The sequence below is a fragment of the Balaenoptera borealis genome, assembly GCF_965194805.1.
Source record: "Balaenoptera borealis genome assembly, chromosome: 6".
Lineage (NCBI taxonomy): Eukaryota > Metazoa > Chordata > Mammalia > Artiodactyla > Balaenopteridae > Balaenoptera > Balaenoptera borealis.
The window spans coordinates 112,558,614-112,579,850 of NC_138863.1; the positions used below are offsets into that span (position 1 = coordinate 112,558,614).

At 40.4% G+C, this 21,237-nt stretch overlaps 3 protein-coding genes across 28 annotated transcripts in view; 1 reads left to right on the plus strand and 2 right to left on the minus strand.

The window, feature by feature from the left end:
* Nucleotides 1–2,826, minus strand: part of CCNT2 (cyclin T2) — a 48,146-nt gene extending 45,320 nt beyond the window's left edge. For 13 of the 17 annotated variants that reach the window (XM_082397862.1, XM_082397877.1, XM_082397867.1 and 10 more), the window contains exon 1: nt 1,718–1,799. Coding sequence is in view for 4 of the 17 variants with exons in the window: in XM_082397874.1 (XP_082254000.1) it covers nt 1,718–1,799; nt 2,627–2,784 (240 nt within the window). In the remaining 13 variants the exon portion in view is untranslated. Of the gene's footprint in view, nt 1–1,717; nt 1,800–2,626 lie in introns of those variants that run through there. The other 4 variants (XM_082397874.1, XM_082397869.1, XM_082397873.1 and 1 more) reach the window with 1 other exon arrangement.
* A 17-nt stretch (nt 2,827–2,843) lies between these two features.
* The window catches only part of LOC309631461 (uncharacterized protein), a 133,608-nt gene continuing 115,214 nt past the window's right edge, over nt 2,844–21,237 (plus strand). For 5 of the 10 annotated variants that reach the window (XR_014246259.1, XR_014246260.1, XR_014246261.1 and 2 more), the window contains exon 1: nt 2,844–3,052. Coding sequence is in view for 2 of the 10 variants with exons in the window: in XM_082397937.1 (XP_082254063.1) it covers nt 3,090–3,190 (101 nt within the window). In the remaining 8 variants the exon portion in view is untranslated. Of the gene's footprint in view, nt 3,191–4,783; nt 18,093–21,237 lie in introns of those variants that run through there. The other 5 variants (XM_082397937.1, XM_082397938.1, XR_014246264.1 and 2 more) reach the window with 4 other exon arrangements.
* Nucleotides 3,647–21,237, minus strand: part of ACMSD (aminocarboxymuconate semialdehyde decarboxylase) — a 91,509-nt gene continuing 73,918 nt past the window's right edge. The window contains exon 10 of the mRNA XM_082397926.1: nt 3,647–4,774. Within this exon, the coding sequence (XP_082254052.1) occupies nt 4,766–4,774 (9 nt within the window). The 3' untranslated portion in view covers nt 3,647–4,765. The remainder of the gene's footprint in view (nt 4,775–21,237) is intronic.

Here is a 21,237-nt window from a genome sequence, read left to right on the forward strand (position 1 = left end):
AAGTTTGCCTTTATACACAGAAGACAGAAAGTAGGGTAATAAAAATGAATACTCTGGCTTTCTTATTAAACGATGGCATTTAAGTAAAATAATAAGAGTTAGAATGTAAGTGACCTGGGCTTCACCAGTCAACTTAAAGTTACAGCTGTGAATTTTGGCTGTTAAGTAAGGTTTTGCTTTAAAGCGCACCAACCAGGCCATAGAGACAAATTATGAAAGACGGAGGGTTCAAAAAGAGAAGTGTAGTCTTGTGGTGAAATCATTACTGAAATAGAAAAGTAAGCAAATGGGACATCTGTAGCCACATCAAGAATTTCCAGAATTATTTTGATTTGTGATTCCTACCAGCATATTCCAGGGCTACTTAAGGGAAGCCATACTTCCATTACTATTCATCAGTTCACTACTGCCTTAGGAGACAATTTAAATAAAAATGTATTTCTCTCAATCTAAATGTTGTACCAAAAAGGCTTCCTCTCTCTTCCATAACACTATCACTGACCTAAGTTCTGTGTACAAGAAATAACTGGGAAAATATAAACAGAGCAAGAATCAAGCAGATTTAAAAGATGAAGAGTAGAAGCAATGGAGACTTCAAGAGACCAAAATGTATACTGTTTAATAGAAACCTATGTGCCAATCTGATAAACCAAATCAGATTTATGATCAGAAGAGATTAAAATAGGAATCAATCTAAACTACAAAGTTCTTCCTTCCAACTAAAAAAAAGGACCTTTTCAAAGACTGTTTTCTTAAAAGGTCCTAATGACAATCCACAAATTGCATAAAGTCTTCCAGGGTCAACTTTTCCACACTCCTTTCAGAATAGCATTCTATAAATAGCTGTGAGCAAAAAATATGGTGAGAAATAAGGTAGAGCTAAATATTTCTAAACAATATGCAATTTTCCTTGTTAACAGGTACAACACAGTATTCGTGTTTCTCTGAAAAGAACAGACACCGAAGTGCCGTTTTCATAACTTAAAATGAAAATTTCAACTAAACGCCACTACTCAGTTTGTCAAAATTTACAGAATATGTTCCAAATCAGTACTTTAGTATTGGAAGGCAACATTTACTTCAAACTAATTGTACATACACAGACACACCTCTGACGTAGTATTTCTGAAGCAAGACACCATTCAAACCACCAAAAATTTAAGTAGACAACTAATGCTAAAATGTGATAAACAAGAATGTTTTACAACTTAAATTGTGTTAGCAAATGAAATATTTCTGCTAAACATTTAACTCTTTCACAGGGTCACTTGAAAACAATGTTACAATTAAACTAAGCCCAATTCGCAGTATTTGAAACAATATGAGTCCAATACAATTAAGATGTACAACAGAATGACTGGATTTTCTACAATTACATTGTACATATAAATCGTTCAAATGTTGAGTATAAAATTTAAATGAATACCAATGTAATAAATACTCTTTGAGAAAAGAAATGCTTCTGATTTATCTCTTAGCTGAAAAGACCTGGCAGAGCCTGACACAGCGCCTGGCAGCTTGTCAACACAAATTAAAAAACAAACCAACCAACCAGAAACCCCGCATTTGAAGCAAAATGTTTATCACGCGATTCACCTTCACTGTTAACTTAGAACATTAAATACAATAGTAAAATCCACGACCAACTTTTTTTCTGCATATCGATTATATCTTAAAATTTGGTTGTTTCAAAAGCAGATAATAAAACAGTACTTACATTTCTATTGAATTTGGTGAAAGAATGGTGCATGTAAAACCTGTGCATATAAACAATCGCAGTGTTTATTGTAAGCTGAGAGCTGGAACGTAACGTTTAGGAAATATCGGAGAAAAACAAGATCTCTTTTCCAAAACAATTCTGAAGGAAAATTCCCGATCTACCGTTCTTTTCCAAGGCCCCCGTTCACTCAAAACCAATCCCCAAACTGTAATAATAAGGAACTAAATACCCACAGGATGGTGGCGTGGGGGCTGGCGGATCGAAAAGGCTCCACACCGAATAAATAGCAGGGATAATAATAACAAACGCCGAGCATTCCACTCCAATACTGCTATTAAGCGAGCCCAGGAAGGATTTATCAATGGCTACGACTAAACCGAAAATCAAACAGTTGAAGCGCGCGCGCGCACCCATGCAAAACCATGCCAAGAACATAAAGACGTCCCGTGCGCTCCCAAGGTACAAGAGAACAGCCATCAAACCGGCGAGGAGAGCGGGGAAGGGCTGCAGAGAACACTTACGCCTTTCAGCACCTCCCTCCTAGCTCTCAACCCCTTCTCGGACTAGAAGTAGAAGCAGCCGCCTCTTTTCTGCGATAATCCCTAAGATTTCCCTCTCGCCCGGGCGGCACTCCCATCCCCCGCCGTCACCACGCGCGGCCCCAAATAGATTACACAACGCAGCCTCCCGGCCCGCATTCACCGGACTCCCTTCCTCCTCCCCTCCTCCGCCGCCGGCCGCTCGGAGCCTCCAGAACCCGAACCTGTCTTCCCTTACGGCGCGGCCGAGGCCCAGTTAAGACCGAGGTGGCGGCGCCATGTTCGCGGGGCACCAGGCCCGGCGACCGGGCGAGCAGTGAGGAGGACAGGGCGTGAGCGGCGGAGGGCCAAAAATAGGAAAGGATACACATTGAGACGCTGTCCCATGTCCTGGATGAGGTTGGCCGCCTGCTGGCGGTACGAGAGCTCTTTATCCGCCTCCACTCCGCAGCGGCGGCTCGGCGTATTCTCCAGCTGTTCCCGAGTAAAGAACCAGCGAGAAGAAGCTCCACGGCCCGACGCCATGACACTTCCTCCTCCGCCCGCTCCCTCACCCACCCCCCGCCCCTCCCAGCTCGCGGACTCCCAGCCAAGGCCGCGCGACCCCGCCCCACTCCGCTCGCCGTAGACCACGCACCGCCCTTTTTCACCACCGCCGCCGCCCGTGCGCGTGCGCGGGGGCCGCCCTACCGGCTCGCCCTAGTCTTTTGCTTTCTTTTTCCTGCCCCGGGCCTCGCTCTCGCGCACGGGACCACAATGCTCCGCGCCGCTTGTCATTTGGAGGCGCCCAAAGGTGGGGGTAGGCTGGAAGGGAAAGGTGGGCGCGGTGCATGCCGGGTCTAGGATTGGCTGGGAGAAGGGCGGGGAGGAGAGGCGAGAAGAGACTGGTTTCGGGTCGGGTGGCGAGAGACGCGGGCGGGCGAGTGAGCGGGTGGGTGGCTGCGCCGTGGGGCCTGGGCGTGTGCTCTGAAATCCCGGCTGGTTCTTGGGCCGGGAGTCTGGCGGCGCTTTAAAAAAGAGAAGAACCTTCTTCTGTCGCAGTCGCACGCCACATCCTCCATTTTCGTCTAGCGTCGGTTTGCGCAGTCTCGTAGGCTCCCGACTCCCAAGTCCCCGACGGACAGCTTCCGCCCAACGGGCGGCCCTGGGAAGGACCTACCTGGGAAAGGGTGCATAAGAAATGTTTCCCCCGCCGCCTCCCCTCCCCCCCCCGCCTCCCCTCCCCCCCCGCCTCCCCTCCCCCCCCGCCTCCCCTCCCCCCCCGCCTCCCCTCCCCCCCGCCTCCCCTCCCCCCCGCCTCCCCTCCCCCCCCGCCTCCCCTCCCCCCCCCGCCTCCCCTCCCCCCCCCGCCTCCCCTCCCCCCCCCCCCCGCCTACGTTTGTGCCGCACTTCAGTTCTTTTTTCCTACATTATCTTGTTTGAATCCTACGACCACGCAGGCCGTGGGTTTACTTTTTTAATTGCTTGCCAAAGGTTATTTGATTAGCAACCAGAGGAGCTGAATTTCTAAACTAGGTTTGGAGTCCCTATCTGTAGTGTGTTTTCAAATCACTCTGTGATTTGAAAGAGAAGGTTAAAAAGAAGCAGATAGTGTAAAAGGAACTGAGTTAAAAAGTTATCAGTGTTTAATATGGTAACACCGCACATATCTATTGATTAACTCTTTATCCTGTCCCTGCAAGAAATTTTGCAGACTGGGAGTCGGTGGGTCTCTGGCTCTGAGCCAGGAGCGCCTAATGTGTGTGAATAAAGTTGCTAAGTTTTAAATTTTAGCTATTTGCCAAAGATACAACGTACAGGAAAACATACTTTTTTTTTTTGCATTGTTATATCAGGATTCCTTTTTAAATTAATTTTTATTGGAGTATAGTTGCTTTACAATGTTGTGTTAGTTTCTGCTGTACAGCAAAGTGAATCAGCTATAAGTATACATATATCGCCTTTTTTTTGGATTTCCTTCCCATTTAGGTCACCACAGAGCATTGAGAAGAGTTCCCTGTGCTCTACAGTAGGTTCTTATTAGTTATCTGTTTTCTACATAGTAGTGTATACGTGCAGGAAGTCATACTTCGAAAGCAATTAATACTACTTTTCATTGAGTTCTTGATTATATCTCCAGGCTTTTGTCCTTGTTTCGGGGCTCCCATGCTCAAGGTACTAATATACCTTGGCTCTGCCTGCCCCCGTCAGGCCACAGTGTTGAGCTGTTGATTTGGTAGGCAGCTATCATGAACGGTTGTCTAGCTTCTTACCTACCTTGCCTCACATCTTAGGCTGCTTAAAAGTTCCAGGATAGATTGACTTAAACCAACATTTAAGAAGTGTCTACCTCCAACGCTCATTCATGATAAAAGCTCTAACAAACTAGGAATAGAGGAGAACTTCTTCAACTTGATGAAGAACGTTTATAAAAACTTGACAGCTAGCATCATACTTAATGGTGAGAAACTAGAAGCTTTCCTGCTAAGGCATGGATGTCCCCGTCACTGCTCTTTTCAACGTTGTATTATAAGCCCTGTAAGAAAAGGAAGTCAAAGCTAAGCAGATTGGGAAGAAAGAAATAAAACTGACTTTGTTCACGGATAACACAATTGTTCATGTAGAAAATCTCAGAGTACTAAAAAAACTGGAACTAGTAAGTGGCTATAGCAGGATTATAATATACAAGAGTCAATTGCTTTCCTGTATACCAGCAACGTATAATTGAAATTTGCAGTTAAAAACAATACCATTTACAAAAAGTAATACTTAGGTATGAATCTAAAATATGTACAGGATCTGTATACAGAAAACAACAGAACTCTGATTAAGGAACTCAAAGTAGATATAAGTGGAAGGATATTCTGAGTTCATGGATTCGAAGGTTTAATATCATTAAATGTCAGTTCTTCCCAACTTGATCTGTAGATTCAAATGCAATCCCAATAAAAAAATTTAGAAAGTTATTTTGTAGATATGTGCAAATCGATTCTAAAGTTTACATGGAAAGGTAAAAGACCCAAAATAGCCAACGCAATACCAGAGAAGCTGAACTGACTTTACCCGACCTCAAAGCTACAGTACCAAAGACAGCGTTTGCTGGCAAAAGAATAGACACATACATCAGTGGAACAGAATAGGGAGCCTGGGAATAGATCCACACAAACATGGTCAACTGATCTTTGACAAAGGAGCAAAGGTAATTCAATTGAGAAAAGATAGTCTTTTCAACAAATAGTGCTGGAACAACTGGACATGTGTATGGAAAAAAAAGAATCGAGACACAGATCTCACAACTTTCACAAAAATTAACTCTAAGTAGATCATATCCCTAAATGTAAAATGCAGAACTTTAAAACCTCTGGAAGATAACATAGGAGAAAATGGAGGTGACCTTGTGTTTGGCAGTGAGATTTTTTTTTTTTTAATTTTTATTGGAGTATAGTTGATTCACGGTGCTGTGTTAGCTTCAGGTGTATAGCAAAGTGAATCAGTCATACATATATCCACTCTTTTTTTAGATTCTTTTCCCATATAGGCCGTTACAGAATTGAGCAGAGTGCCTTGTGCTGTACAGCAGGTCCCCTCTAGTCATCTATTCTATATATAGTAGTGTGCATATGTCAATCCCAACTCATCCCTCCCCCACCCCACTTGTCCCCTGGCAACCCTAAGTTTGTTTTCCACATCTGTGACTCTACTTCTGTTATGTAAGTAAGGTCACTTGTACCCTTTTCTTAGATTCCACATATAAGCGATATCGTATGATATTTGTCTTTCTGTGTCTGACTTAAATTCACTAACTATGACAATCTCTAGGTCCATCCATGTTGCAGCAAATGGCATTATTTTGTTCTTTTATATTGCTGAGTAATATTCCATTGTTATATATGTACCACATCTTCTTTATCCATTCTTCTGTTGATGGACATTAGCTTGCTTCCATGTCCTGGCTACTGTAAATAGTGCTGCAATGAACATTGGGGTGCATGTATCTTTTCAAATTATGGTTTTCTCCAGGTATATGCCTAGGAGTGGGATTGCTGGTCATATAGTAGCTCTATTTTTATTTTTTTAAAATATTCATTTATTTATTTGGCTGTGGCAGTTCTTGTTTGCGGCACACAGGATCTTCGTTGCAGCATGCAGAATTCTTCGTTGCGGCGCGGGCTCTTTGTTGCAGTGTGCAGGCTTCACTCTAGTTGTGGCGGGCTCCAGAGTGTGCAGGCTCAGTAGTTGCAGCACGTGGGCTCTCTAATTGTGGCACATAGGCTCTAGAGCGCACAGGCTCACTAGTTGCAGTGCGCGGGCTTAGTTGCCCCACGCGTGTGGGATCTTAGTTCCCCGACCAGGGATTGAACCTGTGTCCCTTGCATTGGAAGGCAGATTCTTAACCACTGGACCACCAGGGACGTCCCCAGTAGCTCTATTTTTAGTTTTCTAAGGAACCTCCATACTGTTCTCCATAGTGGCTGTACCAGTCTACCTTCCCACCAACAGTGTAGGACTCCACACCCTCTCCAGCATTTATTGTTTGTAGATTTTTTCATGATGGCCATCACCGGTGATAGGTGATACCTCATTGTAGTTTCAATTTGCATTTCTCTAATAATTAGTGATGTTGAGCATCTTTTCATGTGGTTTTCTGGCCATCTGTATGTCTTCTTTGGAGAAATGTCTATTTAGATCTTCCACCCATTTTTTGATTGGGTTGTTTGTTTTTCTGATATTGAGCTGTATGAGCTGTTTGCATATTTTGGAGATTAATCCCTTGTTGGTTGCTTTGTTTGCAAATATTTTCTCCCATACTGAGGTGGTCTTTTTGTATTGTTTATGGTTTCCGTTGCTGTGCAAAAGCTTTTCAGTTTACTTGATCCCATTTGTTTATTTTTGTTTCTATTTGTATTACTCTCGGAGGTGGATCAAAAAAGATCTTGCTGCGATTTGTGTTCTGCCTATGTTTTCCTCTAAGTTTTATAGTGTCAAGCCTTACATTTAGGTCTTTAATCCACTTTGAGTTTATTTTTGTGTATGGTGTTAGGGAGTGTTCTAGTTTCATTCTTTTACATATAGCTGTCCAGTTTTCCCAGCACCACTTACTGAAGAGACTGTCTTTTCTCCATTGTATATTCTTGCCTCCTTTGTCATAGATTAGGTGACCCTGGGTGCATGGGTTTATCTCTGGACTGTCTATCTTGTTCCATTGATCTATATTTCTGTTTTTGTGCCAGTACCATGCTGCTTTTTTTTTCCCAAGATTTTTTTTTTAATGTGGACCATTTTTTTTTCTTCTTTGTTTTTAAATTATAAAAAAAAAATTATTTTTTTTAATGTGTACCATTTTTAAGGTCTTTATTGAATGTGTTAAAATGTTGCTTCTGTTTTATGTTTTGGTTTTTTGGCCCCAAGGCATGTGGGATCTTAGCTCCCTGACCAGGGATCAAACCCGCACCCCCTTCATTGGAAGGCGAAGTCTTAACCACTGGACTGCCAGGGAAGCCCTACCATGCTTTTTTTTTTTTTTTTTAATTTATTTATTATTTTATTTATTGTTTTTGGCTGCATTGGGTCTTCGTTGCTGCACATGGACTTTCTCTAGTTGTGGTGATCAGGGGGCTACTCTTCGTTGTGGTGCACAGGCTTCTCATTGCAGTGGCTTCTCTTGTTGCAGGGCACAGGCTCTAGGTGCGCGGGCTTCAGTAGTTGCAGCACATGGGCTCAATAGTTGTGGCTTGCGGGCTCTAGGGCACAGGCTCAGTAGCTGTGGCGCACGGGCTTAGTTGCTCCATGGCATGTGGGATCTTCCTGGGCCATGGCTCGAACCCGTGTCCCCTACATTGGCAGGCGGATTCTCAACCACTGCGCCACCAGGAAAGCCCCCCTACCATGCTTTTTTGATGGCTGTAGCTTTGTAGGTAGTCTGAAGTCAGGGAGCCTGATTCCTCAAACTCCATTTTTCTTTCTCAAAATTGCTTTGGCTATTTGGGGTCTTTTGTGTTTCCATACAAATTGTAACATTTTTTGTTCTAATTCTTTAAAAAATGCTGTTGGTAATTTGCTAGGGATTGCACTGAATCTGTAGTTTGCTTTGGGTAATAGAGTCATTTTCACAGTATCGATTCTTCTAATCCAAGAACATGGTATATCTCCATCTGTTTGTGTCATCTTTGGTTTCTTTCATCAGTATCTTACAGTTTTTTGAGTACAGGTCTTTTGCCTCCTTAGGTAGGTTTATTCCTAGGTATTTTATTCTTTTTGATGTGATGGTAAATGGGATTGTTTCCTTAATTTCTCTTTTTGATCTTTTGTTGTTAGTGTATAGGAATGCAAGAGATTTCTGTGTATTAATTTTGTATCCTGCAACTCTACCAAATTCATTGATTAGCTCTAGTAGCTTTCTGGGAGTATCTTTAGGATTTTCTATGTATAGTATCATGTCATGTGCAAACAGTGACAGTTTTACTTCTTCTTTTCCAATTTGGATTCCTTTTATTTATTATTCTTCTCTGCCATGGCTAGGACTTCCAAAATTATGTTGAATAAAGTGGTGAGAGTGGACATCCTTGTCTTGTTCCTGATCTTAGAGGAAATGCTTTCAGTGTTTCACCACTGAGAATGATGTTTACTGTGGGCTTATCGTATATGGCCTTTATTATGTTGAGGTAGGTTCCCTCTATGCCCACTTTCTGGAGAGTTTTTATCATAAATAGGTGTTGAATTTTGTCAGAAGCGTTTTCTGCCTCTGTTGAGATGATCATATGGTTTTTATTCTTCAGTTTGTTAATATGGTGTATCACATTGATTGACTTGTGTGTATTGAAGAATCCTTGCATCCCTGGGATAAATCCCACTTGATCATGGTGTGTGATCCTTTTAATGTGTTGTTGGATTCTGTTTGCTAGTATTTTGTTGAGGATTTTTGCGTCTGTGCTCATCAGTGATATTGGCCTGTAATTTTCTTTTTTTGTTATATCTTTGTCTGGTTTTGGTATCAGGGAGATGATGGACTCGTAGAATGAGCTTGGGAGTGTTCTTTTGTCTGCAATTTTTTGCAGTGGTTTGAGAAGGAGAGGTGTTAACTCTTCTCTAAATGTTTGATAAAATTTGCCTGTGAAGCAGTCTGGTCCTGGACTTTTGTTTGTTGGAAGATTTTTAATCAGAGTTTCAATTTCAGTACTTGTGATTGGTCTGTTCATATTTTCTATTTCTTTCTGGTTCAGTCTTTGAAGACTGTACCTTTCTAAGAATTTGTCCATTTCTTCCAGGTTGTCCATTTTATTGTCATAGGCAATGAGTTTTTAGATACAACACCAAAAGATGATCCATGAAAGAAAAAATTAAGTTGGACTTCATTAAAAATTAAAGACCTCTGCTCTGTGAAAGGCACTGTTAATAGTGAAAATACAAGGAGAAAGTCTTTGCAAAACACATATCTAATAAAGGACTTGTATCCCAAGTATGCAAAGAACTCGTAAAACTCAATAAGAAAACAAAGAACCCAATTTAAAAATAGGCAAAGGATCTGAACAGATACTTCACAAAGAAGATATACAGATGGTAAATAGACATATGAGAAGATGTTTGACATCATATATCATATGGGTATTCTTAGTAGTAGTTTATAATTGCAGAAGCTTGGAAGTATGACTGTCCATGAAGTATGACTGTCCATGACTGTCAATGGGTTGTGTGTTTCTAGAAACTTGTCCATTTCTCTAGGTTGCAAATTTTTTGGCATATAATTGTTGATAGTATTCTCTTACGCTTTTTTTGTATTTCTGGGGTATCAGTTGTGATTCCTCTTCTTTCATTTCTTATTTTGTTTATTTGGGTCTTCTCTCTCATCTTCTTGGTGAGACTGGCCAGAGGTTTGTCAATATTTTTTACCCTTTCAAAGAAAGTTCTTGATTTTATTGATTTTTTTCTGTTGTTTCTTTTTGATCTCTATTTTACTTCCTCTCTGATATTTATTTTTTCCTTCCATCTGCTGACTTTAGGGTTTTTTTTTTTTGTCTAATTTCTTCCTCAGAAACCTAAGATGCCATCTTGCAGACTCACTAATAGGTTTTTTTCTAAATTTTTTAAAAAATTTATTTAATTGAATTGAGGATTGGATGATTTGATACGTCTATTCAATAAAATACTAGTCAGCTCTTAAAAAGAAGAAGGCATCAAAGTGCTGAAAGAAGAAAAGCTACCAACCAAGAATACTCTACCAAAAAAAGCTATGCTTCAGAGTTGAAGGAGAGAGAAAGAGTTTTCCAGACAAGCAAAAGCTAACAGAGTTCATCACCACTAGACTGGCCTTACAAGAAATGTTAAAAGGACTTATTTAAGCTGAAACAAGAGGGTGCTAATTAGTTGCAGGAAAACATATGAAAGTATAAGTCTTACTAGGAAAGGTAAATATGCAGTAAAAATCAGAATAATTTAAAGTTGTAAACGTGGTAGGTTAATCACTTACAAAGCTTGTATGAGACAAAAAGACATAAGTAGTAAAAAAAAAAGCTATAACTACAATACTTTGCTAAGAGATACACAAGATAAAAAGATGTAAATTGTGACATCAAAAACATAAAACATTGGCGGAGAGGGAGTAAAAATACAGAGTTCTATAATGCATCCAAACTTTAAGTTATCAACTTAAAATAGACTGGTATAAAAAGAAGGCAGGGACTTCCCTAGTGGTGCAGTGGTTAAGAATCTGCCTGCCAGTGCAGGGGATACGGGTTCAAGCCGTGGTCCGGGAGGATCCCACATGCCACGGAGCAGCTAGGCCCGTGTGCCACAGCTGCTGAGCCTGTGTGCCACAACTGCTGAGGCCCGCATGCCTAGAGCCCGTGCTCCGCAACAAGGGAAGCCACCACAATGGGAAGCCTGTGCACCGCAACGAGGAGTGGCTCCTGCTCCCTGCAACTAGAGGAAGCCCATGAGCAGCAATGAAGAGCCAACGCAGCCAAAAATAGATAAATAAATTTATTTTAAAAATAAATAAAAATTAAAAAGGATACCTTTAAAAAAAAAAAAAAAGAAGGCAGCTTTTATGTGGAAGGACCACCAAGGTATTAAGTAGGAAAAAAAAAGGAAGATGCTACTGTTTGGGTAAAATGAACAAAGGAATATGTACATGTAAGTGCTTGTATGATTATAGATTTTCTTTTAATTTATTTATTTTCTCTCTCTCTCTCTCTCTCTCACACACACACTGTATTTTATTTTTACGAGAGATAAATAGACTGACACCAAGCATTGTAAATGGATGACCACAACAAAAGCAACAATGATTACAATTACCAAACACGAAACACACTCATACTGTGTCGTAATATTGACATTCAGTCCAGTAATCCTCCACTGTAACAGCTCCTTTACTTTGCAGTGAAAATTGATTTGTATATTTTTTGCCTCTGAGTCCTTGTGGGATTTTTTTTTTAATTCAAACAGAAAGTCACAAAAATTATAATCATCCTCATCAGTTCACTCAGTCCAACGTAATTAATTTTTTTTTCATCTTTTGTTAGCACTTTTATGAGTTCATCAGTTTTCCATTAGAGTTCTGAAACTGCTTATTCATTCAGTTCAGCAGTATAGTCAGTTACCAGAAACCTGTACTTGTCAGAGTCTTTTCCATGAATTCCTTGAAGATGTAACCCTTTTATAGGAACATATTTGTATAGATTTTCTTTACAAGAATACACATATACACACAACAGGTAAAATTGGTTCCCACTGGGAGACATACATTGAATTTGATATTTCTGAACTCTTCTAACATGTTCATGTATTGCCTTTTCAAAAATAAACTTAAAATTTTTTATTAGGTACCTAATAAAAGTGCGTAGTGTTTTATATTCAGAAATGAAGACTTCAATTCACTTTTGTTCAATTTTGATTGTAAAGAAGCCTCAGAATGGTGTCTGTAAGCTAAAAAAATATAAAGTGGGTATTTATTTCAATTAAGTTAATCTTAAGTGATTGAATATACTTTTTTTTTGAATTTTTGAATTTTATTTATTTTTTTATACAGCAGGTTCTTATTAGTCATCCATTTTATACACATCAGTGTATACATGTCAATCCCAATCTCCCAATTCATCACACCACCACCCCCACCGGCCCCCGCTTTCCCCCCTTGGTGTCCATACGTTTGTTCTCTACATCTGTGTCTCAATTTCTGCCCTGCAAACCGGTTCATCTGTCCATACGTTGGTGTCCATACGTTTGTTCTCTACATCTGTGTCTCAATTTCTGCCCTGCAAACCGGTTCATCTGTACCATTGTTCTAGGTTCCACATATATGTGTTAATGTATGATATTTGTTTTTCTCTTTCTGACTTACTTCACTCTGTATGACAGCCTCTAGATCCATCCACGTCTCTACAAATGACTCAATTTTGTTCCTTTTTATGGCTGAGTAATATTCCATTCTATATATGTACCACATCTTCTTTATGCATTCGCCTGTCGATGGACATTTAGGTTGCTTCCATGACCTGGCTATTGTAAATAGTGCTGCAATGAACATTGAGGTGCATGTGTCTTTTTGAATTATGGTTTTCTCTGGGTATATGCCCAGTAGTGGGATTGCTGGGTCACATGGTAATTCTATTTTTAGTTTAATAAGGAACCTCCATACTGTTCTCCGTAGTGGCTGTATCAATTTACATTCCCACCAACAGTGGAAGAGGGTGCCCTTTTCTCCACACCCTCTGCAGCATTTGTTGTTTGTAGATTTTCTGATGATGCCCATTCTAACTGGTGTGAGGTGATACCTCATTGTAGTTTTGATTTGCATTTCTCTAATAATTAGTGATGTTGAGCAGCTTTACATGTGCTTCTTGGCCATCTGAATGTCTTCTTTGGAGCAATGTCTATTTAGGTCGTCTGCCCATTTTTGGATTGGGCTGTTTGTTTTTTTAATATTGAGCTTCATGAGCTGTTTATATATTTTGGAGATTAATCCTTTGTCTGTTGATTTGTTTGCAAATATTTTCTCCCATTCTGAGGGTTGTCTTTTCGTCTTGTTTATGGTTTCCTTTGCTGTGCAAAAGCTTTTAAGTTTTATTAGGTCCCATTTGTTTATTTTTGTTTTTATTTCCATTTCTCTAGGAGGTGGGTCAAAAAGGATCTTGCTGTGATTTATGTCATAGAGTGTTCTGCCTATGTTTTCCTCTAAGAGTTTTATAGTGTCTGGCCTTACATTTAGGTCTCTAATCCATTTTGAGTTTATTTTTGTGTGTGGTGTTAAGGAGTGTTCTAATTTCATTCTTTTACATGTAGCTGTCCAATTTTCCCAGCACCACTTATTGAAGAGACTGTCTTTTCTCCATTGTATATCCTTGCCTCCTTTGTCATAGATTAGTTGACCATAGGTGCATGGGTTTATCTCTGGGCTTTCTATCTTGTTCCATTGATCCATATTTCTGTTTTTCTGCCAGTATGATATTGTCTTGATTACTGTAGCTTTGTAGTATAGTCTGAAGTCAGGGAGTCTGATTCCTCCAGCTCCCTTTTTTTCCCCCAAGACTGCTTTGGCTATTTGGGGTCTTTTGTGTTTCCATACAAATTTTAAGATTTTTTGTTCTAGTTCTGTAAAAAATGCCATTGATAATTTGATAGGGCTTGCATTGAATGTGTAGATTGCTTTGGGTGTATAGTCATTTTCACAATATTGACTCTTCCAATCCAAGAACGTGGTATATCTCTCCATCTGTTGGTATCAGTGTCTTATAGTTTTCTGCATACAGGTCTTTTGTCTCCCTAGGTAGGTGTATTCCTAGGTATTTTATTCTTTTTGTTGCAATGGTAAATGGGAGTGTTTCCTTAATTTCTCTTTCAGATTTTTCATCATTAGTGTATGGGAATGCAAGAGATTTCTGTGCATTAATTTTGTATCCTGCAACTTTACCAAATTCATTGATTAGCTCTAGTAGTATTCTTGTGGCATCTGTAGGATTCTCTATGTATAGTATCATCTCATCTGCAAACAGTGACAGTTTTACTTTTTCTTTTCCAGTTTGGATTCCTTTTATTTCTTTTTCTTCTCTGATTGCCATGGCTAGGACTTCCAAAACTGTGTTGAGTAATAGTGGTGAGAATGGACATCCTTATCTTGTTCCTGATCTTAGAGGAAATGCTTTCAGTTTTTCACCATTGAGAATGATGTTTGCTGTGGGTTTGTTGTATATGGCCTTTATTATGTTGAAGTAGTTTCCCTCTATGCCCACTTTCTGGAGAGTTGTTATCGTAAATGGGTGTTGAATTTTGTCAAAAGCTTTTTCTGCATCTATTGAGATTATCATATGGTTTTTATTCTTCAATTTGTTAATATGGTGTATCACATTGATTGATCTGCGTGTACTGAAGAATCCTTGCATCCCTGGGATAAATCCCACTTGATCATGGTGTGTGATCCTTTGAATGTGTTGTTGGATTCTGTTTGCTAGTATTTTGTTGAGGATTTTTACATCTATATTCATCAGTGATATTGGTCTGTAATTTTCTTTTTTTTTTGTAGTATCTTTGTCTGGTTTTGGTATCAGGGTGATGGTGACCTCATAGTATGCGTTTGGGAGTGTTTCTTCCTCTGCAATTTTTTGGAAGAGTTTGAGAAGGATGGGTGTTAGCTCTTCTCTAAATGTTTGATAGAATTCCCCTGTGAAGCCTTCTGGTCCTGGACTTTTGTTTGTTGGAAGATTTTGTTTTGTTGTTTGTTTAAAAAAAATTTTGTTTTAATTAATTAATTTTATTTATTTATTTACTGGCTGCATCGGGTCTTTGTTGCTGCGCGTGGGCTTTCTCTAGTTGCAGGGAGTGGGGGCTGCTCTTCGTTGCAGTGTGCGCAGCCTTCTCATTGCGGTGGCTTCTTTTGTTGCGGAGCACAGGCTCTAGGCACGCAGGCTTCAGTAGTTGTGGCGCACGGGTTCAGTAGTTGTGGCTCACGGGCTCTAGAGCACAGGCTCAGTAGCTGTGGAGCATGGGCTTATTTGCTCCGCAGCATGTGGGATCTTCCCAGACCAGGGCTCAAACCCGTGTCCCCTGCATTGACAGGTGGATTTTTGACCACTGTGCCATCAGGGAAGCCCTGTTGGAAGATTTTTAGTCACAGTTTCAATTTCATTACTTGTGATTAGTCTGTTCATATTTTCTATTTCTTCCTGGTTCAGTCTTGGAAGGTTATACCTTTCTAAGAATTTGTCCATTTCTTCCAGGTGTCCATTTTATTGGCATAGAGTTGCTTGTAGTAGTCTCTTAGGATGCTTTGTATTTCTGCGGTGTCTGTTGTAACTTCTCCTTTTTCATTTCTAGTTTTATTGATTTGAGTCCTCTCCCTCTTTTTCTTGATGAGTCTGACTAATGGTTTATCAATTTTGTTTATCTTCTCAAAGTACCAGCTTTTAGTTTTATTGATCTTTGCTATTGTTTTGTTTCTATTTCATTTATTTCTGCTCTGATCTTTATGATTTCTTTCCTTCTACTAATTTTGGGTTTTGTTTGTTCTTCTTTCTCTAGTTCTTTTAAGTGTAAGGTTAGATTGTTTATTTGAGATTTTTCTTGTTTCTTGAGGTAGGCTTGTATAGCTATAAACATCCCTCTTAGAACTGCTTTTGCTGCATCCCATAGGTTTTGGATTGTCGTGTTTTCATTATCATTTGTCTCTAGGTATTTTCTGATTTCCTCTTTGATTTCTTCAGTGATCTCTTGGTTATTTAGCAAGGTATTGTTTAGCCTCCATGTGTTTGTGTTTTTTACATTTTTTCCCTGTAATTCATTTCTAATCTCATAGCATTGTGGTCAGAAAAGATGCTTGATATCATCTCAATTTTCTTAAATTTACTGAGGCTTGATTTGTGACCCAAGATGTGATCTATCCTGGAGAATGTTCCATGCACACTTCAGAAGAAAGTGTAATCTGCTGTTTTTGGATGGAATGTCCTATAAATATCAATGAAATCTATCTGGTTTATTGGGTAATTTAAAGCTTGTGTTTCCTTATTAATTTTCTGTTTGGATGATCTGTCCTTTGGTGTAAGTGAGGTGTTAATATCCCCCACTATTATTGTGTTACTGTCAATTTCCTCTTTTATAGCTGTTAGCAGTTGCCTTATGTATTGAGGTGCTCCTATGTGGGGTGCATATATATTTATAATTGTTATATCTTATTCTTGGATTGATCCCTTGATTATTACGTAGTGTCCTTCCTTGTCTCTTGTAACATTCTTTATTTTAAACTCTATTTTATCTGATATGAGCATTGCTACTCCAGCTTTCTTTTGATTTCCATTTGCATGGAATATCTTTTTCCATCCCCTCACTTTCAGTCTGAATGTGTCCCTAGGTCTGAAGTGGGTCTCTTGTATACAGCATATATATGGGTCTTGTTTCTGTATCCATTCAGCAAGTCTGTGTCTTTTGGTTGGAGCATTTAATCCATTCACGTTTAAGGTAATTATCAATATGTATGTTCCTGTTACCATTTTCTTCATTGTTTTGTGTTTGTTTTTGTAGGTCCTTTTCTTCTCTTGTGTTTCCCACTTAGAGCAGTGCCTTTAGTATTTGTTGTAGAGCTGGTTTGGTGGTACTGAATTCTCTTAGCTTTTGCTTGTCTGTAAAGCTCTTGATTTCTCCATCGAATCTGAATGAGATCCTTGCCGGGTAGAGTAATCTTGGTTGTAGGTTCTTCCCTTTCATCACTTTAAGTATATCATGCCATTCCCTTCTGGCTTGTAGAGTTTCTGCTGAGAAATCAGCTGTTAACCTTATGGGAGTTCCCTTGTATGTTATTTGTCATTTTTCTCTTGCTGCTTTCAATAATTTTTCTTTGTCTTTAATTTTTGCCAACTTGGTTACTATGTGTCTCGGCGTGTTTCACCTTGGGTTTATCCTGTATGGGACTCTCTGTGCTTCCTGGGCTTGGGTGTCTATTTCCTTTCCCATGTTAGGGAAGTTTTTGACTATAATCTCTTCAAATATTTTCTCGGGTCCTTTCTCTCTCTCTTCTCCTTCTGGGACCCCTATAATGCGAATGTTGTTGTGTTTAATGTTGTCCCAGAGGTCTCTTAGGCTGTCTTCATTTCTTTTCATTCTTTTTTCTTTATTCTGTTCTGCAGCAGTGAATTCCATTATTCTGTCTTCCAGGTCACTTATCCGTTCTTCTGCCTCAGTTATTCTGCTATTGATTCCTTCTAGTATAGTTTTCATTTCAGTTATTGTATTATTCATCTTTGTTTTTTTCTTTAATTCTTCTAGGTCTTTGGTAGACATTTCTTGCATCTTCTCGATCTTTGCCTCCGTTCTTTTTCCGAGGTCCTGTATCATCTTCACTATCATTATTCTGAATTCTTTTTCTGGAAGGTTTCCTACCTCTACTTCATTTAGTTGTTTTTCTGGGGTTTTATCTTGTTCCTTCGTCTGGTACATAGCCCTCTGCCTTTTCATCTTGTCTATCTTTCTGTGAATATGGTTTTTGTTCCACAGGCTGCAGGATTGTAGTTCTTCTTGCTTCTGCTGTCTGCCCTCTGGTGGGTGAGGCTATCTATGAGGCTTGTGCAAGTTTCTTAATGGGAGGGACTGGTGATGGGTAGAGCTGGCTGTTGCTTTGGTGGGCAGAGCTCAGTGAAACTTTAATCTGCTCCTTTGCTGATGGGTGGGGCTGGGTTCCCTCCCTGTTGGTTGTTTGGCCTGAGGTGACCCAACACTGGAGCCTACCCGGGCTCTTTGGTGGGGCTTATGCCAGACTCTGGGAGGTCTCACGCCAAGGAATACTTCCCAGAACTTCTGCTACCAGTGTCCTTGTCCTCATGCTGAGACAGAGCCACCCCCCACCTGTGCAGGAGACCCTCCAACACTAGCAGGTAGGTCTGATTCAGTCTCCTATGGGGTCACTGCTCCTTCCCCTGTGTCCTGATGTGCACACTACTTTGTGTGTGCCCTCCAGGAGTGGAGTCTCTGTTTCCCCCAGTCCTGTCGAAGTCCTACAGTCAAATCCTGCTAGCCTTCAAAGTCTAATTCTCTAGGAATTCTTCCTCCTGTTTCCAGACCCCCAGGTTCAGAAGCCTGACATGGGGCTCAGAACCTTCACTCCATTGGGTGGACTTTTGTGGTATAAGTGTTCTCCAGTTTGTGAGTCACCCACGCAGCAGTTATGGGATTTGATTTTATTGTGATTGTGCCCCTCCTACCATCTCATTGTGGCTTCTCCTTTGTCTTTGGATGTGGGGTATCTTTTTTGGTGAGTTCCAGTGTCTTCCTCTTGATGATTGTTCAGCAGTTAGTTGTGATTCTGGTGTTCTTGCAAGAGGGAGTGAGGGCTCGTCCTTCTACTCCGCCATCTTGAACCAATCTCGAATATACTTTTTATTAATTGAAGTATAGTTGATTTACAGTATCAACTATAGTTGATTAGCTTGTTAGTTGGTTTCAGGTTTACAGCACAGTGGTACAGTCACACACACAGACACGCACGCACACATACACACACGTATATATTCCTTTTCAGATTCTTTTCCGTTATAGATTATTATAAAACATTGAGCTTATTAGCTCCCTGTGCTATACAGTAGGTCCTTGTTGGTTATCTGTTTTCTACATAATAGTGTGTATATGTTAATCCCAAGCTCCTAATTTATCCCTCCCCCCACCCCCCTTTCTCTTTCGGTAACTATAATTTTGTTTGCTGTGTCTGTGAGTTTCTTTCTGTTTTGTAACTAAGTTCATTTGTATCATTTTTTTTTACATCAATATAAGTTTAAGTTTTCTGGTTGGGTAATATAAATTGAATTAGAGCTGACTTCCTTTTTAGGGGAGATCGAAAATATGGGGAAGGGTAGAGTACAATGAAGAGAAGTACTTGGATAACTATGCGTGGTTGTCCTTTGGAATCTGATGGTGGTGGGATTTTTTTCCCCCCAGGAGTATGTTTTGGAGAAGTACTTGTAGTAGAAAACATGGGCGAGAAAAGCCTGAAAAAGTGATTTTCCTGAGAGATTTTTGAGATTCTGGGTGTGAGCAGTATTGTTTTAGGGCCAGAAGAGTCTTTTCAAAATTCAGCTCTAGTTTTGTCATCTCCTAATTGAAAACTTCATTGCTTCTTTTTTTTTTAACTTTATTTTTTTTAATTTAAATTTATTTATTTTAATTTTGGCTGCATTGGGTCCTCGTTGCTGCACACGCGCTTTGTTTTAGTTGCGGCGAGGGGGGGCTACTCTTCGTTGCGGTGCGTGGGCTTCTCATTGCAATGGCTTCTCTTGTTGCAGAGCCCGGGCTCTAGGCGTGCGGGCTTCAGTAGTTGTGGCTCATGGGCTTCAGTAGTTGTGGCTCACGGGCTTAGTTGCTCCGCGGCATGTGGGATCTTCCCGAACCAGGGCTCGAACCTGTGTCCCCTACATTGGCAGGCGGATTCTTAACCACTGCGCCACCAGGGAAGCCTGAAAACCTCATTGCTTTTTGATAGATAAAATTCCTCAACCAACATATGGCCCCATGTGATCTTGTCACTTTGTACCAAGAATGTTTTGCTTTCTCACCTCCAGCCCCAGTGGTCTTATTTCTTACTGTGGTCTTATTTCTTATTCCTCTGCCTCAGATATTCTTCACTCTCCTCTTTGCCTCTCTACCTTTTAGCTCTTGTCTGCTCTTCAGATCCCAGCTCAAGCAACACTTCTGAAAATTCTCTCCCCAACTCTGATTGGCTCAAATCCCTTATTTTAAGCTCTCTATACACTGTATGCTTCTCCTTCATAGCTCTGGTCATGGTAGAAGTTTTTTTTTGTTTCTTTAAAAATATTTATTTATTTATTTTTGGCTGTGTTGGGTCTTCGTTTCTATGCAAGGGCTTTCTCCAGTTGCGGCAAGTGGGGGCCACTCTTCATCGCAGTGTGCGGGCCTCTCACTATCGCGGCCTCTCTTGTTGCGGAGCACAGGCTCCAGACGCGCAGGCTCAGCAGTTGTGGCTCATGGGCCTAGTTGCTCCGCGGCACGTGGGATCTTCCCAGACCGGGGCACGAACCCGTGTCCCCTGCATTGGCAGGCAGATTCTCAACCTCTGTGCCACCAGGGAAGCCCAATGGTAGAAGTTTTATATTAATTTGTTGCTTATTTGATACATGTCTCCCTAACTAGATTATAAGCACAATTGAGGACAGGAACTGTGTTTGTTTTTACTTACATTATCCCAGGACCTAGTGTGGTTCTTGGTGCGTTATAGACCCTCAATCAATATTGTTGAATGTGTGTGAATGAGCGCATAAGTGAATGAAGTCATAGTTTCTGCTCTCAAGGAAGTCCCAGTCCAGTGAGAAGATAGCAGCTGCAATCCCAAATGAGAAGTATGTTCTAGTAGAGATATCAGTACAGTTTTTCAAAGGGGGAGGTACTGATTAATGAAATCCCAAAGCCTAGAAACCATCACTTTAGGTCCTGAGGAATTTTGAAGGAGAGAGAGAGAGAGAGAGAGAGAAAGCAATACGATCAGATACATACTTTGGAGAATTTTCTCTGGCCACAGTGTGGAAGATGGATTGTACCAGACTAAGCCAAGAGGCAGGGGTATACATAAGAGATTATTTCAATAGTCCTGCTGAGACTTGAGGACCTGAATTTAGTTGGGAGCATTAGGGAAGAAAGAATAGATAAGAAGTGAAAGGTATATGTTAAAATGGCAGAATCTATCAGAGTTAATGTCAGGTTTGATATGGGTGAAGGAGAGAATTTTGGTGACTGGGTGATGCCATTAACCAGAGTTGGGACTATAGGAAGTGGAACTATTTTGGGATAAAGGGATTGAGTTATATTGGGGGCATATGATTCTGTAAAGTACCATAGTATTGTAGCTTTTTTTTTTTTTAATGCCTAAAGCTGTTAGGACTTGTTGAAATATTGTCTGCCTCTTACTTCTGAATACCACATTTTTCTGGTTTTCCTCCTACCTTACTGGGCACTACTCAGTTTTCAATGCTGGCTACCTCCATCCAACTTCCAAATGCTGCTGAATCCCAGGAA